This window comes from Epinephelus moara, chromosome 24 (genome assembly GCF_006386435.1).
Source record: "Epinephelus moara isolate mb chromosome 24, YSFRI_EMoa_1.0, whole genome shotgun sequence".
Lineage (NCBI taxonomy): Eukaryota > Metazoa > Chordata > Actinopteri > Perciformes > Serranidae > Epinephelus > Epinephelus moara.
The window spans coordinates 38,538,627-38,555,286 of NC_065529.1; the positions used below are offsets into that span (position 1 = coordinate 38,538,627).

At 40.5% G+C, this 16,660-nt stretch overlaps 1 protein-coding gene across 6 annotated transcripts in view; it reads left to right on the forward strand.

The window, feature by feature from the left end:
- LOC126386660 (synaptotagmin-2-like) overlaps window positions 1-15,590 on the forward strand; it is a 56,750-nt gene extending 41,160 nt beyond the window's left edge. For 5 of the 6 annotated variants that reach the window (XM_050039143.1, XM_050039145.1, XM_050039140.1 and 2 more), the window contains 6 exons: window positions 1,707-1,841; window positions 3,858-4,025; window positions 6,962-7,129; window positions 7,504-7,621; window positions 9,707-9,840; window positions 9,982-15,590. In XM_050039143.1, the coding sequence (XP_049895100.1) occupies window positions 1,707-1,841; window positions 3,858-4,025; window positions 6,962-7,129; window positions 7,504-7,621; window positions 9,707-9,840; window positions 9,982-10,197 (939 nt within the window). In that variant the 3' untranslated portion in view covers window positions 10,198-15,590. The remainder of the gene's footprint in view (window positions 1-1,706; window positions 1,842-3,857; window positions 4,026-6,961; window positions 7,130-7,503; window positions 7,622-9,706; window positions 9,841-9,981) is intronic. The other variant, XM_050039146.1, reaches the window with a different exon arrangement.
- Window positions 15,591-16,660: the final 1,070 nt, after the last annotated feature.

Sequence of the window (16,660 nt, forward strand, 5' to 3'; positions counted from 1 at the left end):
GGCTACATTTGTATAATTAAACATGATGGATGAAGGCATGAGACCCCGCAGAAATATTGGGAGGATTTGGAAGCAAAGTTCAGTAAATCAGAGGATAAATGTTGGAAAAGCCAGTGATTCATTTGAAGCCTAATCAGCTAACATCACCACAGATTGCCCTGCGCTCCAGTGACAGTTAATTAAGGCAATCAATTACTTGTGTCCACGATGTGAATTTATCGTCCCCAGCCGAAAACAAGCGTGTCATTTCTCATCATAATTGTGGTGGTGGTGGTGGTGGTGGTGGTGTTGACTGCCTCTCTTTTGTAGTGTGTTTGGTGTCTTGTGAGTTGAATCTCTTCCTCTCTCTGCTCTCCTCCTTTTTTCCCCCGCTTTGTGTCTGTCTTGTGTGTGCCTCGTGTTTCTTGACTGTGGTGGACTCCCGCTCTACGGTAGGTGGATAGCTCACGTTGACGCTCTCTGGCCCCCCGGGGCGGAGGGGGGTTTCATGGAATGAAAGTCGTAGCTTCCTTTGCAACTTTTTTTTTTTTCCTTAAGATTTTTTGTCATGACAGCTTGAGAATGTAACAATGGAAAGCTATGATGTGCTCCATAAACCCCAGAGAGGAGAGTCTAACCATCTAACGCATTGTTCCTGGGACAATGTGACTATAACACCAATATGGAAAGTATTGGACTAAGAGATGATATGCAAGACACTTTTAACACTATTAATCTATGCATGTGATAAAGGGCATGGTTGGTTGTTTGGGAGACATGGAAACGGTGATGATAAAACTGCATGAAGAGCCAAACACTCGCAAATCTGTCCTTTAAATTGCAACGCTCAATGAGAAGGTAGGATGTGGAGACACTGGATGGCCTGAAAAAGGAGTTCAAACATTTCAAAGACAAGGTCACCTCAGCAATGAGGCTTTAATTTAACTACAATGATAACACTGCAGCAATAAGACATTATTCAAATAGCTGGCTGTGCCCTTTAATCCTACACCATTTATTGTAATAAGAGAAGAGAAGCTTGGTTTTTTTTTTTTTTTTTGGTGCCACAGAAATTTAGAGGTGAAATGAGGCATGAAGGTTAAAAAAAGTTCTGGATTTTATTGTGAAATATCAAAGTTGTGAATGTAGGTTTTGAAAAGGTTATTTGAAAGCCAGCTCCTTGCACTGAGTATTTGCCTTTTATCATTTTTAGTATGCGTGGCATTTGCTGTTGTGAGCTAGTTCCTTAGGGGTTTTTATTTAAACATTTATCTCCTCCTCCATTCGGTGAAGCCAAAGCCCTTTGACAAACAAGCGAACTATGCTAATACCTGATTTCATTGGAAAACTGTTGCATTTATCACCCCTCTTAGTGGAACTAGCATGCAAAGCCTCCACTGACTCTGGCTGTCACTGAACTGCACAAGCATGTCGAAGGAATTGCCCAATGATCCTAAAAACCCTGAGAGGACAAGGTGTGCAGGAGTATAAACTTGTATTTATATGTTACCAGTAGAGATTTCTCACTTTTAAAATGATAAATCCCTGGTTATTATCATCAGGTGCTGTGCAGGTAAGCAGTAACCAAAAACATGTATCTCCCACGTAAAAACTCCTGGAGCTCCAGTGTCTGTGGCATGCTGGCTGTCATGGGGAGCCCTGTAGTCTGACCCCTCACCCCTCTGACCTGTAACACCCTGTTCTGTCTCGTTACCTTCACACCACAGATACACCAGGACGACGAGGATGATGACGAAGGAGAGACCGGACTGACAGAGGAGGAGAAAGAGGAAGAGGAGAAAGAACAAGAGAAACTTGGGAAGCTGCAGTACTCTATAGATTATGACTTTGAGAATGCAAAGGTCTGTGGTTGTTTGGCACTTGAAATTACATTACATATATTATCAAGCTTTAAAAGAAATATTTGTATTTTTGAAGCACTAAACAATTTCAGATGTGTAATGTCTAATTGATGTCTAACATTTTATGTTTTATACCCTGTCTACATTCAAAAAAAATCAGTATCTAAAGATATAGTTCAACATTTTAGGGAATAAACTGACTTACCATACATAAAGCAACCAGTCGCCAGAATATATAGTGGCATTGAATGTTTCTTCAAACCACACATATGTCACATTTGTAAGTTTCATATGTAGCAGATATGTTAAAACTTTACATTTTGATTTTCAGGTTTGTGTTGTGACAATGCTGTGGGAAACGTTCAGTTAGGTTTAGGCAAAAAACAACAACAACCTGCTTAGTGTTAATAAAACATGTTTTGGCTTAAAATACACTGGTTGCCACAAACATGACTGGATGTGTCACAAACTGTTGTTAAAAAATAACTGCTTTCATCACTGTAAACACGGCTAGAAATGTCCCAAACTCTTGTCAAAAAGCACACACCTTTGTCACAACAAACATGGCTAAAAATGTCCCACGCTATCGTTTGAAAACACCTGCTTTTGTTGCCATAAACATGACTTTAAAATGTCCCCACCTCTGCTTAAAAAATACCTGCTTTTATTGCTACAGAAATGGCTAGAAATGTCCCGAACTCTCATAACAAAGCACCTGCTTTCCTCACTACAAACATGGCTGGAAATGTACCGGCCTCCCTTTTAAAACACCAGCTTTTGTAGCTACACTAAAGGCTGGAAATGTCCCAACCTCTTGTTAAAAGTACTAGCTTTTGTCCCCACAAACATGGCTGGAAATGTCCTGACCTCTCGTTTAAAATACCCGCTTTTGTAACTTCACACACGGCTGAAAATGTACCAAACTCTCATTTGAAATACCTGCTGTTGTCACTGCAGAGACGGCTAGGAATGTCCCCAACTCTCATTAAAAATACCCGCTTTTGTTGCTATAAACATGGCTGAAAATGTCCTGACCTTCTGTTAAAAATACCAGTTTCTGAGCTACAAACATAGCTCGAAATGTCCTGACCTCTTGTCTAAAAGTACCCACTTTTGTCATTACAAACACAGCTGGAAATGTCCCAACCTCCCATTAAAAATACCCGCTTTTGTTTCCACAAACATGTCTGAAAATGTCCCAACATTTTGTTGAAAATACTTGGTTTCGTCAATACAGACACGGCTGGAAATGTCCCGAACTCTCGTTTCAAATTCTTGCTTTCCTAACTACTAACACAACTGGAAATGTCCTGACATCTCATTAAAAAACACCTGCTTTAGTCACAACAAACACAGCTGGAAATATTGCCACCTCTCATTAAAAATACCTGCTCTTGCGACAAACACAGCTGGAAATGTCCTGATCTCTTGTTAAAGACACCTGCTTTAGTCGCTACAAACACAGCTGGAAATGTCCCAACCTCTCATTAAAAATACCTGAAAATCTAGATACGTGATGTATAGTTTTACAATAATGCCGGCTCAGGGAAAAGGGAACAGATTTGTCAAAGATTCAGTAACCTTAACGTCATTACTGTAATGCTCTCAGCAGCATATGGACACAGTGGTAGTATATGACATGAATTAATGAGGCTTTGAGTGGCGAATCAAAGACGAAGTGTCTTAAATGAAGTCAACATAAAACAGAGCAGAGATTGTTTTATCTGTCTCTAAGCTTTAACTAGCTTGAACATACATACATCTTATAGAACAGGAAAATCAAAACGCGACAGTCATGTCACTTTGAAGAAAACCCTCTGACATTTGAAACATCTGCAGTGGAGCACGAAATTTAGGGAGATTGATTGTGAAGCTTAAGTTGTCAGATAATGTTACATAACCAATCTCTGCAGCAGTGACCGTCAGGGTCACTGCTGCAAATGACATTTTCTCTTTGCATGATAAAATTCTGTTTCATATCCCCGACTCTCTGCCCACGGCCTCCTCTGCACACAGCTCACAGTCGGCATCCTTCAAGCTGCGGACCTCATATCCATGGACTCAGGTGGAACCTCCGATCCTTACGTTAAAGTCCTGCTCCTGCCTGACAAGAAGAAGAAGTATGACACCAAAGTCCACAAGAAAACACTGAACCCTGTCTTCAATGAGACATTTGTATTTAAGGTAAGTCTTATCAGTGTGTGCGTCTATTGTTGAAGAATTTGGTGCAGAACAGGTGAGCATCCTGCGTTAGTCTGCACTGCTTTGATTTGTATCAATGCAGCTGTAAACAGAAAGAGAGACATACATCAAACTTTTATAGAAGATAGTGAGGATGTTTGTGTTTTATATAAAATGAGCTGCAGAAATTATCCTCCTACAACCAGCTGCCAGCGTGTCCCTTATAGTGTGTGTGTCTCACATGTGTGTTCTCAGTGGTCTGTGCAGCTGACAGTACATGCTGCTCTTTCCTGTCCTGGCTAATAAACCCCACAGAGACTTTACAAGTGGCTCTGGGTCTCGCTGGAAGCTCAGCCTGCCTGCAAATTTGCAGCAGCAAAAAACCCATCTTATTTCCTCTCCTAAACAGAGCTGAAGAGAGGTTCATTGCCACATTTAGTGTTTCACTGTGATGGTTCATTTGAGTTTGACTTCTTTTTGAACATGAGAGGTTTTTTATTAGTCTAGACGGTGTCTGCAAGGGATGGAAGCATAAAGACTTATCTACATCTTCATTTAAGATTGTTTCAGTCAGTTAGAGCATGTTAGCTTTTCTAATATTTAGCTTTTCTTTTTCTTTAAATAAAATCAAGTAATTTAAGTAAATTAATATTATTATTTAAATGCTTTTTTAACCCTAAATGAAGGGTATCTTTTAAGATCATTTGTATTTTCAATTTGTTTCATTTTGTCAGCTTTTAAGTATTCACCCATTCACTGATTTTCCACCATAGCTAAAAAAACCCACCATGAACATTCCTTAAAATGTCAGACTTTGACTAAAAGTTCCCGCTTGGTTGAGCGGGAAACATAGAACCTTTTTTGTGTAAGCGGGGAACATAGAACCCGGGAAACATAGATACGCTCCCGTTTTCACATCCCTCTCCTTAAGAGAGCAATGTCTGAGCGCTTCCCTGAAATTTGAGATTCAAACCATAGATGGTATATGAAGATCTTTAGATACAGTCAGTAGCCCCTTTTAGATAGGAATTGTGCAAATTTGCAGGAAAGCCCTATCAGTCTTTTTTCAGCATTGGCAGTATAAAAACAAAATCAGGGAGTGCAGCAAAATGCCGCCTACCTACTTTTGTTTATACAGAATGCACCTTTTTCGGGGCAAGGGGGGCGTGAGCAAGTAACGAAACATGTAGCTCAGCGTTTGACGTAAACAGCGACGTGGGAGGGAAGCCGCGGCTGGTCAGTCCTTCAGCGATTCTCTCGTAAGTCGGCCCATTCTTCACCGTCCCCGTCATCTGATGGTTAATGGCCTCTTCGTTTGCGAGGGCAAGGAGGGCGCGCAATTCCTTATCTCCTCAGTTGCTCATCTTTACAGTGTCTGTCAGGTTTGTGTTTCCATCTTGCTACTAGCTGCTCGCTAATTCCTGCTATCAGCTGTTTCCTGGTTATCCACCGCCAGCGGGTCGTACTTGCGGTGTCATCAACAGCTCCTCCCACAAGTCTTCAACAGCCCCTTGCAGAAGGCCGCCTTGGTCTTTTTAAACCAAGAGGGTTCCGCCAATATGTCTACCCTACGAGGTGGAAAATTGGTCACCTCGGATCAACTCGCCAATCCGGCTCTGTGTGTCTAAACGCTCGCAGCTTGCCGGCAAAACAACCCAACATTCGCGGAAAATCTGCCAGTGTAAAAGGGGCTAATGATTCAACGTACACCGGGAAGATAGATTAGCGTTAGATTAGCTATGTCCCCAGTGTTGGTGAAGATTCTCAGTAATCCAGGTCATGGTAATCGTAAATGCTATATCATAGGTAACTGAATTTACTTGAGTTTCTTGAAGTAACTGCAGTGTATGCAGTTCAGTGCAGCCAGGAATGCACTGATTTTACATTGGGGAAACAAAACAACCACTCCACAAGCGCATGGCAGAGCACAGGAGAGCCAGCTCCTCGGGTCAAGACTCAGCCGTCCATTTACATCTAAAGGAGAAGGGACACTCCTTTGAGGACAGCAATGTGCACATCTTGGCAGAGAAGACTGATGGTTTGAAAGAGGCGTGAAAGAAGCCTTCTATGTCAAACTGGAATGACTATCGTTAAACAGCGGAGGTGTGCTAAGACACCACTTATCACCCACTTACGGTGCAGTCCTGAAATCCCTCCTCTGACGGCTAATCACCCATTCACACCTGGACCCATCTAACCCTAAAGACACACATGATGGTCAATGTGTCACATGTGACCTTATCGACTCTGTAAGGGTTCACACCCACACAGAGTTTAAAGCCTGCGACACCACACCAGTTATTTAGAACTGAAGAAGCTTCTTGGATGAGAGGTGAAACGTCTTCAAGAAACTAAAGCAAGTCCAGTTGCCTACGAAATAGATTACGTCACTAGTGCAATAGCCAGTTGCTGCCTTGGGCTGCGGCCACACATAAATGAATGCCTGCCAACGTGATGTTGTGGGCAATGCTGGTTGTGACGCAAATGAAAAGCTGGTTTGCTAGCTATGATGTAAACTGCCACTGCCAGTTAGCTTACAAGCTAACACACAAACAACATAAAAGATATTTACTTCTAGGTCTTTTTCAGAGAGATTTTTTAAAACTTTTTTATGTGGGAAAATCATGTTGACTAAAATATAAATCATAGCAGATTTTTTACATATTTTTTTTAACATGTCTGGAGGGAGACTTGAAGCTTCTCCAGTCAACCTGCACAAATCTGCCAGAAGAAATTCATGGGAATTTTTCAAAATTCCTCTTGACCATACTAGATAAATATTTCACGTTAACATTCTGAAACTAATTTCCTCAACTGTGCCCTTTTCATTTACTTATTATTTGAGGATTTAATTTGCTTTTATTGTCATAAAATCACTAATGGAGAAACATATGAGATATCAACATATAAAACCACATAACCTTGTCTCTGTTCATCAGATCCCCTACGAGGAGCTCGGTGGGAAGACTCTGGTGATGTCTGTTTATGACTACGACCGATTTTCCAAACATGACGTCATTGGAGAAGTGAAGATTCCCATGAACACTATCGACCTCGGACGGCCGATCGAGGAGTGGCGGGATCTGGAGAGCGCCGATCAAGAGGAGGTGCTGTTAAGAATTACACTTCTAGAATTTTTTTTTCTAAAAGTGCTCAAACATTCCGTTTATCATCAGAATCACAGTTTTCTCACAGTAATAATCATTTTTCAGGGACTATGTCGTAATGAGATTGCATGAGACATTTGACCTTTTTTTTTTTTTTCAAATATCCATCTCATTCACCTCAGTGGTTGCTGTAAGCTTTGGGGTTCAGAATCTTTCACTTTCAGCTCAAACGCAAAAGTGCAGGTCATACAGCAGACAGTAGCTGAGAGCATTTTGCTGCAGCCCATCATCATGTTCATCTAAAACAAGCAGTTTTGCTGTTGGCTGATGAGCATACGTGTCATTTCTGTTTTCTCTCTGTGCTGACTGCTCAGCCTGAGAAACTCGGAGACATCTGCATCTCCCTCCGTTACGTCCCCACTGCTGGGAAACTCACCGTCTGCATCCTGGAGGCCAAGAACCTGAAGAAGATGGACGCCTGTGGATTATCTGGTAATCTAGATTACTACACTTTTATTGGGAGTGGTGCTACAGGTGACAGTTAAGGTTTCAATTTGTGTTTGACTAGGACTGTGGTTTCGAAGGTGTTGCAAAACAAAAACATTTTAAAAGCTCACTTCACGTATGAAATGGTTCTAATGTACAAAAAGGTTAGGTTCAGAAAGTATTATATGATAAAGACTTTTGGTCCACAGTCATTATAGTTATTGACTTTTAATTTGTTTTTATTTTTTATTTCTTTATTAATTTTTGCTTTCAATTCAATTTAGTTTAGTTAGTTTCAGAGTGGATCTGATCAATTCATTTTATTGTTTGAAAATGTTTAGTTTTAGTTTAGTTTTTATTAGTATTAGTTTCCTTTTTTTTTTTATGGGAGGTATTTGTCAGGGTCAAGATTTAAGAAGTTAAGAACAGGTATTACAACACAAACAACATTTTGTGAGGACAGTTTACTCACAGTGAAAGAGAAATTCCAGTCTCAGTAAACATATGAAACAATGCGTCCTCATGCTTGTTTGAATATGATCAAATTTACAGAGACTAAAACTAATCATATTCCAACACAGTCTCACTCCCAACTGGCATTTTGCATCAGACACCGATGCCCAGAGACCCCCTTTAGGGGCTGTACACATGCCACGTTTATTGCGCCTTCAAATTCATTGTTGTCAATGAGAAGCTGTGATGCACTTGCACTCCAGAGTGCCTATTTTTCATGGCACAACGGCTGCGCCCTGAGATAAATTGAGTTCAACTTTTGGAACACAGCAGCGCACACCACATGTCATGTGACAAGGACCAACTAATCACAGCCAGCAGATATCTTTCCATTCATCTGTAAATATCAGTCTGTGGTAAATATGGAAAAGAAGTTGATCATTTAGCACAGGGCTGCCCGAGCTTTACATTGGTCCCACAGACAATCAGCCGACACACTGTGCACTCAGGATTTCAGATAAATAGGCTATCATAGCAACCTGCCGCTGCGCTTTTGAAAGCTGGCACAAAAAAGGCACAAGAGAAGCACCTAGCGCCTGACCTCGCTTTTTACAGGCAGTTAAAGACGCAGTATGTGTAGGGCCCCTTATACGTGGTATGAGACGCATTAGGCAGCGGCATTTTTGACGTTCCAGGTATCAGCTGTCGTATAAGGAGCAAGAAAGTCCACATAGGGCAAGTGGGAGGGGAGGTGTAGGGGTCAAACAAGCTCTGGACTTTCACCCAGGAGACCACTGTTTGTGTTCCATGTGAAACCAAAAGTCAACTGAGTTCTTTAAATAACAACATAGTATGCCAGTATGTGAAGCATACTAAGCTAGTGATGTCCGTCACGTGATGTTACAATTGTAACAAGTGGACTTTTTTTAAGCCAAACCACGATATCTTTTCTAAACCTACCCATCATTCTTTGTTGCCTAAATCTGAGAAAGTAAAACTAAAAGTGAAGTTTTTCTAACTTTGTTGCATTTACTGATTATAAACTGTACATTTTCTGTAATAATGAAAGTTTATTTTGAAAAGAAACTACGCATGTAATTAGCGTAAATTGACACATCGTCCCTGGACATCCAAAACTGAAGCAGGAGTTTTTTTTTTTGTTTTTTTTTGGACATATAGGCCAAGCTTCGGTATTTGATGAGTTGGGGATGAAAATGTGTTGCCATATTTCTTGTATATCTTTATTTTAGTATTAGTTTTAATTTCTTTTAAAGTCTAGTTTTTAATTATATTTCAGTTTACTAAAATGTTTTTTCTTAGCTAGTTTCAGTTTTAAGTTTATTTTGGTCCCTAGAATCTAAAACAAATCATTGACATCAAGGGAATAATGGTTTATAATGGCTGTGCTTTGTCATGCACGTACACTTGAGAAAAGCAATAGTTGTAATGCAGCAGGGTCAAATACATACACCACAACTGAGGATAAATCAATACAGAAAGTAATCAGGAACTCAATACAATGGAAACGCATATCAGTGATGAAAGGGACGTAAATATTGCAGAAACATCAGGAGCAACTGCAGTACAATAACTTACCTTCATGGTCTCTGTTGCTGATCATATCGATGCTGTTTGCAGATCCTTATGTAAAGATCCAGCTGCTGCAGGGTGGTAAGCGTCTGAAGAAAAAGAAGACTACAGTGAAGAAGAACACTCTAAACCCTTACTATAATGAATCCTTCAGCTTTGAAATCCCTCTGGAGCAGATGCAGGTACGGTGACAGTCAAACACAAATATTTGTTTCTTTCTCAGTAGGGTAATTATGGCTGTGAGAAAATAAAGTGTTTCTCCACATATTTTGATGACTTAATAACTATGAGAAATTAAATATCCTCTCCTGTTGCCTTCTTAGAAAATCTTGGTGGCGGTCACAGTGTTCGATTACGACAAGATCGGTAAAAATGACGCTATTGGAAAGATCTTCGTGGGCAGTAAGGCAACCGGCCTCGGTCTGAAGCATTGGTCCGACATGCTGGCTAATCCGCGCCGCCCCATTGCCCAGTGGCATCCATTGCAGCCAGAGGAGGATATTGATGGTCAGCTGGCGTCCTTGAATGCAAAGAAGTAACATGCTCCACCAACCAGCTAATGCACTAACTCAGAAATCCAACCCCTGTCCCCTACTTTGCATGAAACCCATGACTTAACAACACGTGACAACTCGTCATGAAACCTGCTCAGCAAAAAAGAGACATCTTAGAATATCCGCTCATTCATGGTTAAGTCGAGAAAAAACTGTTTTTAAGCATCACATTTCACACATTAGTGTATGCTGAGAGGAGTGGCGTTGAGTTACCGGGTGACTGGTTCGTGAATGATCGACTGTTGGTCTTTCTTTCATTTGAAGAAACTTAGAAACTGATTCTTAGGGTGCTGACACTGAACGAAAGACAATGCTGGAAAATAAAGCTTTAGTTTAGTTTATAGAGCATGCTTTACTTAGCTCCCCACTGCTCCGCATACACCACGCCCAGTATTGTATCTTGCTAATAAGTGTGCTATAACTTGCAGTAGAAAGTACTGTAGTATTGGGCTACTTCCTGCATAGTCTGTTTAAGTCTATTAATGCAAAAATATTTAATTGAGAATGAATGAGTTCACTGAATGCAGCGATCCATGTTGCAATATATTTTCAAGAGTAATCTGCATAAATGATTGTCTTCATTTTACTGGCTCACATTTGAGAAGGAGATACAGTACAGTGGTAAATAATACGGAACAGTCGTCTGATCTAAGCTGCTTGTTTTGTGTTGCCACGAAGGCACGTCTATGCATTTAGGTTCAACACACGTCTCTGTGTCTCCAGACGGATCTAATGTAGGACAGGAATACATGGGTGCCTTTCCTGATATGACACTTTGAGAATTACAGTAAGCTTCATTGTTTTATTTTGAAGGGAAAATCATTCAAAAGTAGTCAGGGACACTGTGAATGTGCCATCTTGAATCTGTCTTGAGTTGTGTTGACCATTTGGATGTAAAACCTTACTTATCTGTGGACAAGGTAAGGACACGGGAAGGCTCATCAATAATGTTCATATCAATTATGACAATCCTTTTCTTTAAATCCTGCTCTTGCTTCCCTAAAAACAGTGCCATCTAACTCATTTTTTGTTTTCCATTAAAGGGATCACATGTTGACGAATGTTGTAGTTTACCAAACATACCACACACCCCTAATCATTTCTGGTGAAACAACACAAGGAAACCCATCAAAGACCAGATGTCTTTTTTATAGAGAGTTTGAATTTGAAGATGTAGCTGCACTTTTTAAGAGAGCGTGAAGTGCAAAAAAGCAGGTTTGTAAAATCCCAACAGGGCAAGAGCTACATGAAAACATTATAATACAATAAACATATCTTGGACCATTCTGCTTGAACCAAATAGAGCTGCAGAATCCAGCATGTATCATGCCTCGCAGTATTTCATGTTGTTTGGATAGCTCACTCATCGGCCACAAGCTTTGTAAACCTGGAGCCAAAGTGCTGCAACATTGCGGTGTGAAAACATCATCACAGACATTGTGTCCGACTGATGAGCAGGGACATGGAGGCAAAGGAAGACTGCAATGATTTAATTCTTATAAGCACTTAGTTGTAAAGTTTCAGTACTCCTGAATACTTGATTAATACGTCTGAATTTATAGCTGTGAGTTATTTTACTTGAAGAACCATCTATCTTCATTTATGTGGTTTGAATTTCCCACTTTGACATTTTTAAAACTGGATGGTTTTCAGTATTGTCTTCACAAAATAAACTCACATTAAACTATCTTCAAGTTGCTCAAATTCAGTTGGATCTCAAACACCAAATTCAGGATGACAAATTCAGTCTTGAAAAATGGAGCTACCAAAGTCAATGAATCATATATTTTAAGCAGACCCCTACGGAGTCTAGATACTGGTGGTGGTGATGAGATGGATGTGATCAGGAGAGGTCTTTAAAGCTTTAAAGCCCGACCTGGGCACTAGATACAATGAGTGGAGGTAAATGGGGTGGAGTAGGGTGCAACGACACCACCTGAAATGACAGCTGACAGCAGCAAAGAGGAGATCAGATTTAAAAATTGAAAGCAGCAGCGTAATAATCTGATACAGATCGTGTTTAACTGGAAGAGCAGTGCCCATAATCAGCTGATTGGAAGAAACAGTGGGAATGGGATAGAGAAAGAGAATTGTGGATGAATGACGCATAAAGAAAGTCTTCCTGTTTGAACTTATAGAGCTTCCTTTATACCTGGGGTGGTGCTTTTGCCATTTCCACAGGGTACATGTGTGGAAAGATTATAGAGTGGCTCATTTTGAGAAATTATGATTTGATAAAAAGAAAAATAGATGAATTCCTATACTCATCTTAGCATCTTGAAATAAAGACACAAATACGGTCACAATTTGGTGTAATGCTGATCTTAGTTTCATTTATTTGTTTTATTTTGCTTTTAGCCAGGGCTTGACTTGACTTGAGTGTAACTATTACAACAATAACCAGTAGTTTGAAAACTTGTTAGCATCAGAAAATGATTGAAACGTCCAGCAAGAGGTTGTAATGCCAACGACAATTTGACCAAACCTACTGAAAGAAGGAGCCCAGAATTGCCATGTCTTGCGTGAAAAATAGTAGTGAAAAATGTATCAAAAGAACACTTTTGGAACATGGAGGTTGGTGTCGATGAAGGGGAACTCAAGCTGTTGGGGTACAACAGGCTAAAAAAGGTTAGGAACCTCTGACACATTTAGTGTTTTATATAAAACAGTAAAGAGAAGTTCAGATAAAAGGACACTTTGCACACACATTTTCAATCAAAATGTATGAAAATTAAAGAAAACAAATGACCTTCTGGGAAAGTGGGGAAATTTATAACCATGTAAATTTGGAATGAATGGTTTCTGAAGTAAAACACTTACATTCTATCATTTAATTGTTATTAGTGTTCAGGAGTGGTTAAACTTCATAACTGGGCGTTTAAGTTAAGTATAAAATTAAATCAGTACAGCCTTTCTTTGCCTCTGTAGGCGGCCATTTTGTCACCAGAAGTAAAAGTAATTCTGCAGGAGGCTGAACAGCAGCACACTGATTGGTCCACGCACAGTCCTACTTCCTCCTACTGTCGACATTATGCATCGCGCAGATTTGTTAATAGGCTTCAGCATGTATCCACGACGAGATGATGTAAATAGTAGCATGTTTTAAAGAGGAACCATAATTATATTGTGTATGTGTGTTTGTGTTCTGTGTCATTTTTTGATAATAAAACGGAGTAAAAAAGAGTATGCACTGACTGCAAAGTGTATGTATTTTTGCTGAATGGGACTGAATGTATGTCTGAATAATCCATGTTAGGATTCACGGGCTCCTCTGACGCCTCAGGATTAAAGCAGGGTTGCTGTATAAAAAAAAGAAATCCACTCAGTTTGCCATAATGCTGCATGATCGTCTGGTTTTCTGTCATCGTTTGTTTGTTTGTGTCCTCTGTGCTTTAATCCAGTGTTACGATGTGCTCAGGCTACAAGTCATGTAATTACTGTTCATTTCTGCTTGCACTTGTTTTACAGTGTGTGTCGGTCGCTGACCAGTTAACTGTATATATTTCAAAAAAAGGAGAATATTTGCCGGCTCCTTGATTTTCTATCTCAGTGTACCGTAAGTGTTTCCTTCATTTACTCCTGCCAGATGGGTGTCAAGTCTCAGTTTATTAAATGTCGATGAAGTGGACGACTTAATCGACTTGTAGCCCCTTTTTCCTTCCTCCTTTTGCTCCATTGAACTGTACCTTCTCATCTTATTGCTATTCACATGAGCCTGCTCTGATATGTCTGATTATACTTTCCAACATGGGTGCTCCCCATTTTTATTAAGATTCCTTTGCTGGATTAGTACTGTGAAGTATTACACTGCACATTATTGATGCAGTCCTCCTAAGGAGCTCCACTCATGTAATTGAGCAATCAATAATCTTTTCATTCCAAATGTCACTTCACGAGCGAACACACGCAGTTTGACTAATGGATCGCAATAGGATGAGCCGGTGTTGTGTCACTTGTGCATGCTCTGAGATGTCAGTGCTGTGTCTGCCATGACGTTTCTAATGTGGGGATTTGTTAACGTTGTGTGCTTTGTTTGAGTTTCAGTCATTTACTGTTGGAAAAAAACCTTTATTTACAGCATGCGGTGGATGAAGATGGATGTAATCTTCATGACTGTTCATGTTTTCAGAGTGTAATGTAGCTGTCTCTCTGTGTTCGAGGGGCTGAGAGTTATAGAGACAACACACATTTATAATTTTTGGATATTCTATTCTGAAGATGCCACAATTACCCCTTTACTATCAACATGGACGGGGTTCTGTTCTGGTTCATGCACCTAATTTTGAACCATTCAAGAGCAATTTGACCAAACATAAATTTGTTCTTTGGTCTCTGGCTGAAACCAAAAAGTAGCAGGTTTTTCTTTTTGCCTAAAGTGCAAATTGTGACGACATCAGTGCCATATTCTAGACGTCGGAAAGAGAGAATGGAGAAGGCAACAAGAGGTGTGAAGTGAGAAATCATCAAAAAATAAGGAGCGTGCAGTGGTCTCATTAATAGTTTATTATTTTTGGATTGAAACAAATATCTGTAGTTGCAGAACAAAAGTTCGTAGGTAGGCTTATCAATGCGGTCCGCCATTTTGTTTCCACTGTTTACTTCCGATGATGATACATCCCTGATTACAATGGCTCTGATCAAAACTGGTGGAAACGTGTTCTGGTTCTCTACATAGCACCAGAGTTCCCGACGATCCCGAGCTAATTTGGTGGAAAAGGTGTAAATGTGGTGTCAAATTTAAATCCAGATCTTACTGTGAAGGAGCGCCACATCATATCATTTTCTACAGTGTGTGTCAGGTCATCCTCTCCTGGGGTCATTTAATATTCTCACTCTCATCTACGTGTATTTGAGCTGCCATCAGTTTCTGCCTCCTGTTTCTGTGTATTTGCAATAGGACCAATAGAGCCTGTATTCGTTTGTTGGTGTTCTGTTAATGGACTACACGAGTCTGTCACTTTTCTGCAATGCAGGCAACAAAATCCCCGTCTTCCTGGGTCTCTCGAGCTATAAACAGCGCAGAACAACATTTGCAATGCAATACTGCCAACCTGCTGCTTCAGTAACGGTTCCTCTTTTAGTCCCCTCACGTGAACATAGCCATGATACAGAACACCCAAAGACCTGATCACAGTCCCATCACGCTCCATCGGGCACTCACTTTCCGAGCAACAGAGACAAGGGAAATGCTTGAACGTCTTTCTTGACTCTTGTTTTTGTCTTGTTGTAGAGGTGTGTCAATAGTTGTGCCTTTTTGTGAACTGCATGATTTATTTCCGTACAAAATCCATGTTTTCCAGCCAAAAAAAGAGGGAACAATAAGACCACAGAACTTGTACTCATATATCACTCTATGTAGAACTGAGCTACTCAAGGGAACCAAAATATGGGATGTGGTCAGGACATATCTGTGTGTTGTCAAAATGTAATCATAGGAAATAAAGGCATTTTAAGTAGCCTCGTCCTGTGTGGTGTGTAAATGGACTCAGAGGGTGCTTTTCCACTTTCGGTCAGTGGGTGGCATCGTGTGCAGCATGAGAAAAATACTCAGGAGTGTTGAGCTGCACATGTAAAGCTGTTTTTCTACTGCAATGTAAATGTGATGACAAACCAAACAAGATGCAACACAACTGCAGATGCGGTACTGTTCAGCTCACTTTAGGAGTAGATGTTACAATCCCTGATGCACATATTTGAGACTATGAGTGGGAATAATAGTGATGTCTGGGGGTTTCTGAATGAGGGCCAAAGGGAAAAGGGTTAAGGTTAGAAGGATAGAAAACTAGGAAAGAGCATAGGGAAATAGAAAAGTAAGGAGCCAAGGAGAGATGTCTGTGCAGACTGAACTCTACCCCGCCTGATCGAGCTGTACACCCCACCTCCCCTTACTCCCTTATTTTGATGAGGGAGGAGACACCAAACTACCAGGAGAAAAAAGTCACCTAACTCAAGGTGGAGTTTAATTGGTCAATTGTTGTTGCACATACTTGCAATTGTGTGTGAAAGTTGGAGCCATGCTAGGAGAGGAGGTGGGGGTTAAGGGAGGGTAAAAATCTTATGGGGGTCATCAGGTGGGTCCCTCCTTCACTGGTGTTTCGATGAAAGGCCCACAACACCTTCAGAGGGCTCATCGGCGACACCTGGCATCCAAGGCACGCCCACCTCTGTTTTTACCCCCTTGAACCCTGCTATTGGTGGTGGTGTCTTTCCCCTTAATCCACAGCCACCGGCTTGCTTGTTCAGCTGCACCAGAGAGGGCTTTAATGGCCTGTGTTGGTTTGAGTTTAGGCGGATAATAAGCATGTAATTTTTTTGTGTCTCTTAAAATTTGCAAACACACTAATTTGAGGACTCTTCTTCAAATTAGTCGTAATGTATAATGATCAAAATGAAGTATGAACAGAGCTGAAAATGATATCTCAGTCTGGCAGGGATCCTGTGGATATGA